Source organism: Lampetra planeri, unplaced genomic scaffold, assembly GCF_965212315.1.
Source record: "Lampetra planeri unplaced genomic scaffold, kcLamPlan1.2.h2 scaffold_1155, whole genome shotgun sequence".
Classification (NCBI taxonomy): Eukaryota; Metazoa; Chordata; class Hyperoartia; order Petromyzontiformes; family Petromyzontidae; genus Lampetra; species Lampetra planeri.
The window spans coordinates 18433-25180 of NW_027613868.1; the positions used below are offsets into that span (position 1 = coordinate 18433).

General features: G+C 57.1%; 1 protein-coding gene across 1 annotated transcript; it reads right to left on the bottom strand.

The window, feature by feature from the left end:
- Nucleotides 1-314: 314 nt before the first annotated feature.
- LOC144738767 (uncharacterized) lies at nucleotides 315-6504 on the bottom strand. The gene is made up of 4 exons (XM_078621766.1): nucleotides 6289-6504; nucleotides 5110-5282; nucleotides 4099-4400; nucleotides 315-336 (listed from the first exon to the last, which is right to left on the bottom strand). The coding sequence occupies exons 2-4, from the start codon at nucleotides 5233-5235 to the stop codon at nucleotides 315-317; spliced, it is 450 nt and encodes a 149-aa protein (XP_078477892.1). The 5' UTR covers nucleotides 5236-5282; nucleotides 6289-6504.
- Nucleotides 6505-6748: the final 244 nt, after the last annotated feature.

The following is a 6748-nucleotide window of genomic DNA, read 5'->3' on the forward strand; positions in this document are numbered from 1 at the left end:
ACAGTGCTGTTCTTCACAAGATTCATTTCGAGTGTGCAACATCTATGTCTCTATGGGTCTCTATGTATCTCTATGGGTCTCTGTGTCTCTTATCGGTCTCTATGCATCTCTATGGGTCTCTAAATAGCATGCTTCAAATTTCTCCATGAAAACATTCGCTATCACTGGTGACACAAGGGGGATTCCCATGGGGGTACCTTCATTTTGTTTATAGAAAGTACCATTCCAGGTGAAGTACGTGTTGGTGAGGCAGTGCCTAACCAGCGCAGGAACATCAGGATTCAGTCCATGTTGGACTAAGTCTTCAATTACTGCTAAGGTGTCAGGTACAGGGACCTTGGTGGACACAGAAACTACATCAAAGGTGACGAGCAAATCATCTGGGGGACAGTGAAATGCCCTTGATTCGAGAGACCAAGTGAGCACCACCACCACAACCACCACCACAACCACCACCACAACCACCACCACAACCACCACCACAACCACCACCACAACCACCACCACCGGGCAGAAGCAGCAGGAGAGAGTTGTGTATCGACAAAACATTTTATTCGGTCCACGCATTCACGTCACCACCCCCCTCAACATTCCCGTTGCAGCAAAACTTCCACGGCATCGTCATCATCTTAATCAGCAGCAGCATCAACAGTGGAATGGTCAACAACATCATCAGCATCATCATCAACAGTGGAATGGTCAAACAACATCAGCAGTGGAATGGTCAACATCATCAGCAGTAGAATGTCAACAATATCATCATCATCAGCATCATCATCAGCAGTGGAATGGTCAACAATGTCGCTCCCTTTGCTCGATCTGGGAGAAAGATTCACAACCACCACCAACCACCATAACAACCACCAACCACCACCACAACCAGCACCAACCACCATAACCACCACCACAGCAACCTCCACAACCACCATAACCACCACCACAACCAAACTACCACAACTATAACCACCACATTCACTCACCCACTCACTCACCCACCCACTCACTCACCCACTCACTCACTCACCCACTCACCCACCCACTCACTCACTCACTCACCCACCCACCCACTCACTCACCTACCCACTCGCCTCCTGTGGCCTCGGGGCCTACGGAAGCCAACCTTCTTCGGACCGTGCTTCCGTTTTTGTTCTTTGCGCAAATAAAAGCAAACAATGTGAACCCATGTGAAATCCCCTGAAATCGATAACATCTACAACAACAACAACCGCCATTCGCCACTAAGCGGCGGTGACGTCACCACGACGCTTGTGCCAGGCCATGTGCACCTTGAGGCCACGTGAAGTGTCGAACGCCCGCTGGCAGGAGGTCACGGGGCAGACCCAGCAGGTGCCACGGGTCGACTGACCGAGATGACCGAGATGACTGGCTGATGCACCACCTGTGCCCCCTACTGTGCCAACTTGCTGTGCTTTAGCCACCCGGCGCTCCGCTCGTTGTTGTGAGCGTCGCTCCTCCGCCCTCCGTTGTTGTTGGAGGGCGACTGCCTCCAACTGCCCAGTAGCGTCCTTCACGAGCCTCCTCCACAGAGGCCGATCTTGACACCGCTGGTACCAGTCATCAGCAAGTCCACTCAGCTCCACATCCTCCTGTACCACATCACTCCATCTCTTCTCTAGCCCGTGCCGCGCCCGTTTAGCCCCCTCGATCCGGCCGAACAAAAGCTGTTTAGACATCAGACACCGGTTCAGTTCATCGCCGCTGGGTGTGTTGGCCGTGAGCGGGAATCGAACCCGGGTTCGTAGCACGGCCTAGCGCTAACCGCTGCACCACCGCTCCCCGCCCACACACACATAGTGCGCTAACCACTGCACCACCACTCCCCACTCACACACAGTGCGCTAACCCCTGCACCACCGCTCCCCGCCCACACACACAGTGCGCTAACCACTGCACCACCACTCCCCACTCACACATAGTGCGGTAACCACTGCACCACCGCTCCCCACACACACACACATAGTGCGCTAACCACTGCACCACCGCTCCCCACTCACACATAGTGCGGTAACCACTGCACCACCGCTCCCCACACACACACACACAGTGCGCTAACCACTGCACCACCACTCCCCACTCACACATAGTGCGGTAACCACTGCACCACCGCTCCCCACACACACACACATAGTGCGCTAACCACTGCACCACCACTCCCCACTCACACATAGTGCGGTAACCACTGCACCACCGCTCCCCACACACACACACACAGTGCGCTAACCACTGCACCACCACTCCCCACTCACACATAGTGCGGTAACCACTGCACCACCGCTCCCCACACACACACACACAGTGCGCTAACCACTGCACCACCACTCCCCACTCACACATAGTGCGGTAACCACTGCACCACCGCTCCCCACACACACACACATAGTGCGCTAACCACTGCACCACCACTCCCCACTCACACATAGTGCGGTAACCACTGCACCACCGCTCCCCACACACACACACATAGTGCGCTAACCACTGCACCACCGCTCCCCACTCACACACACAGTGCGCTAACCACTGCACCACCGCTCCCCACTCACACACACAGTGCGCTAACTACTGCACCACCACTCACCACACACACACAGTGCGCTAACCACTGCACCACCGCTCCCCACACACACACACATAGTGCGCTAACCACTGCACCACCGCTCCCCACACACACATAGTGCGCTAACCACTGCACCATCGCTCCCCACACACACATAGTGTGGTAACCACTGCACCACCACTCCCCACACACACACACACAGTGCACTAACCACTGCACCACCGCTCCCCACTCACACATATAGTGCGCTAACCACTGCACCACCGCTCCCCACACACACACACACAGTGCGCTAACCACTGCACCACCGCTCCCCACACACACACACAGTGCGCGCTAACCACTGCACCACCGCTCCCCACTCACACACAGTGCGCTAACCACTGCACCACCACTCCCCACACACACACAGTGCGCTAACCACTGCACCACCACTCCCCACACACACACAGTGCGCTAACCACTGCACCACCACTCCCCACTCACACACAGTGCGCTAACCACTGCACCACCACTCTGTGTGGTGAATCTGTGGGTCTCTGTGTGGTGAATCTGTGAGTCTCTGTGTGGTGAGTCTGTGGGTCTCTGTGTGGTGAGTCTGTGGGTGTCTGTGTGGTGAGTCTATGCGTCTCTGTGTGGTGAGTCTGTGTGAGGTGAGTTTGTCTGTGTGGTGAGTCTGTGGGTCTCTGTGTGGTGAGTCTGTGGGTCTCTGTGTGGTGAGTCTGTGTGAGGTGAGTTTGTCTGTGTGGTGAGTCTGTGGGTCTCTGTGTGGTGAGTATGTGGGTCTCTGTGTGGTGAGTCTGTGGGTCTCTGTGTGGTGAGTCTGTGGGTCTCTGTGTGGTGAGTCTGGGTCTCTGTGTGGTGAGTCTGTGGGTCTCTGTGTGGTGAGTCTGTGTGAGGTGAGTTTGTCTGTGTGGTGAGTCTGTGGGTCTCTGTGTGGTGAGTCTGTGGGTCTCTGTGTGGTGAGTCTGTGGGTCTCTGTGTGGTGAGTCTGTGGGTCTCTGTGTGGTGAGTCTGTGGGTCTTTGTGTGGTGAGTCTGTGGGTCTCTGTGTGGTGAGTCTGTGGGTCTCTGTGGTGAGTCTGTGTGAGGTGAGTTTGTCTGTGTGGTGAGTCTGTGGGTCTCTGTGTGGTGAGTCTGTGGGTCTCTGTGTGGTGAGTCTGTGGGTCTCTGTGTGGTGAGTCTGTGGGTCTCTGTGGGTCTCTGTGTGGTGAGTCTGTGTGAGGTGAGTTTGTCTGTGTGGTGAGTCTGTGGGTCTCTGTGTGGTGAGTCTGTGGGTCTCTGTGTGGTGAGTCTGTGGGTCTCTGTGTGGTGAGTCTGTGGGTCTCTGTGTGGTGAGTCTGTGGGTCTCTGTGTGGTGAGTCTGTGGGTCTCTGTGTGGTGAGTCTGTGGGTCTCTGTGTGGTGAGTCTACGAAATTCTAACCCTAACCCCCAATCCCCTAACACATCCCCTAACCCCAATCCCCTAACACATCCCCTAACCCCAATCCCCTAACATATCCCCTAACCCCCAATCCCCTAACACATCCCCTAACCCCCAATCCCCTAACACATCCCCCTGACCCTGTGCTACCTGAGTGTGGTGACTATCAGGGGGGTAGTCCCGTGACCCCCTCTGGGGGTCTCTCCGGGGGTGGCGGGGGTCCCTGTGGGGGTCCCGGTGGGGGGTCCCTGCTGGGGTCCCTGTGGGGGGGGGGCCCAGGGGGGGCCAGGGGGGCCTCTGTGCCCTCAGGGCTGCATCTTCGCGCTTGAAGCGGTTCTTGGGCTGCTGTTTGCGACGCACGGCACGGGCGCAGCCGTCCAGCACGCCGCTGTCAATCAGCGCCTGCAGGGGGGGGGGGGGGGGTCACAACAACAACAACAACGTCAACAACAACAACGACGATGACGTCAACAACAATGACGACAACAACGACGACGTCGTCAACATTCACAACATCAACGACAACGTTATCAACATCAACATCGCCGTCATCACTACCACCACCACCATCACCACCATCATCATCACCACCACCACCATCATCATCACCACCATCATCATCACCACCACCACCATCATCACCACCACCATCACCACCACCATCACCACCACCACCATCATCATCACCACCACCACCATCACCACCACCATCACCACCACCATCACCACCACCACCATCATCATCACCATCACCACCATCATCATCACCACCATCATCACCACCACCATCATCACCACCACCATCATCATCACCACTACCACCATCATCATCACCACCACCATCATCATCACTACCACCACCACCATCATCATCATCATCACCACCACCACCATCATCATCACCACCACCACCATCACCACCACCATCACTACCACCACCATCACTACCACCACCATCACAACCACCACCACCACCATCATCACTACTACCACCACCACCGCCACCATCATCATCATCATCACCACCACCACCACCATCACCACCACCACCATCACTACCACCACCATCATCATCACCACCACCGCCACCACCGCCACCACATTGAGTCACCTCTATGAGCAGCGACACCGTGAGGTTGATGGCGGCCAGCCCCACGAGGCTGCCGCTGAAGGAGCGGGAGGGCAGCGGACGCAGCTCCATGAGGGACGCGACGGCGCCCGGAGGAGCCAGCATCATCCACAGCTCCAGCGACAGCAACACCGCCAACACCAGCAGCAACGCAGCTACAACAACAACAACAACACACGTGGTGGTGGTGGTGGTGATGGTGGTGGTGATAGTGGTGGTGGTGGTGATGGTAGTGGTGGTGGTGGTGATGGTGGTGGTGATGGTGGTGGTGATGGTGGTGGTGGTGGTGATGGTGGTGGTGGTGATGGTGATGGTAGTGGTGGTGGTGGTGGTGATGGTGGTGGTGATGGTGGTGGTGATAGTGGTGGTGGTGGTGGTGGTGATGGTGGTGGTGGTGCTGATGGTGGTGCTGATGGTGGTGGTGGTGCTGATGGTGGTGGTGATGATGATGGTGGTGCTGATGGTGATGGTGGTGGTGCCGCTGATGGTAGTCATGGTGAGTCCCTCTCCCCGTGGTGAGAGTCGGCGAGTGAGAGGGTGAGGAGTCTGCACGGTGAGTGGATGAGTGAGTTAGTTGTTGAATGAGTGAGCGAATGAGTGAGCGAATGAGTGGATGAGTGGGTGTGTGGGTGGGTGGGGAGGTGGGTGAGTGGGGGGGGGTGGGTGAGTGGGGGGGGTGGGTGAGTGGGGGGATGAGTGAGTGGGTGGATGAGTGGGTGGGTGAGTGAGTGAGTGGGTGGATGAGTGAGTGGGTGGATGAATGAGTAGGTGGATGAGTGGGTGGATGAGTGAGTGAGTGGGTGAGTGGGTGGGTGAGTGGGTGGGTGGGTGAGTGAGTGGGTGGGTGGGTGGGTGAGTGGGTGGGTGAGAGTGGGTGGGTGAGTGAGTGGGGGGGTGGGTGAGTGGGTGGGTGAGAGTGGGTGGGTGAGTGAGTGGGGGGATGAGTGAGTGGGGGGATGAGTGAATGAGTGAGTGGGGGGATGAGTGAATGAGTGAGTGGGGGGATGAGTGAATGAGTGAGTGGGTGGGTGAGTGAGTGGGTGAGTGGGTGGGTGAGTGAGTGTGTGGATGTGTGAGTGTGTGAGTGCGTGAGCGAGTGGGCGAGTAGGTGGAGCAGTAGACAGAGGAGTGGGTGACTAGGTGAAGCAGTGAGCCTCTCACGGTTCGTGTAGATCGGCCTGCGGAAAGGCCGCCCCTGTGAGAGAGCGGTGGCGACGATGAGATATTGCAAGGACGACGAGCAGAAGATGACCGTGTTCTCGTAGCTCGCCACAATCTTGCCGCCACCACCGCCACCACCGCCACCACCGCCATCACCGCCAGGCTGCAGCGGTGTGAACCTTGCACCCGTCGGGAGAATGAATCGGACCGAGAATGAGTGAGCGAGCGAGCGGGTTCCGGGGGGGGGGGGGGGGGAGGGGGAGGAGGCCGAAAGCAAACGGACGGAGCGGCAAAGCGAATTGACGAATTGGCGAATGAATGACCCCCCCACCGAATGAATCGGAGCGAATGAATCGGAGCGAATTAATCGGCCGCAAGCAAACGGACCGACGGAGCAGCGAGCGAATTGGCGAATGAATGACCCCCACGGAATGAATCGGAGCGAATGAATCGGCCGAAA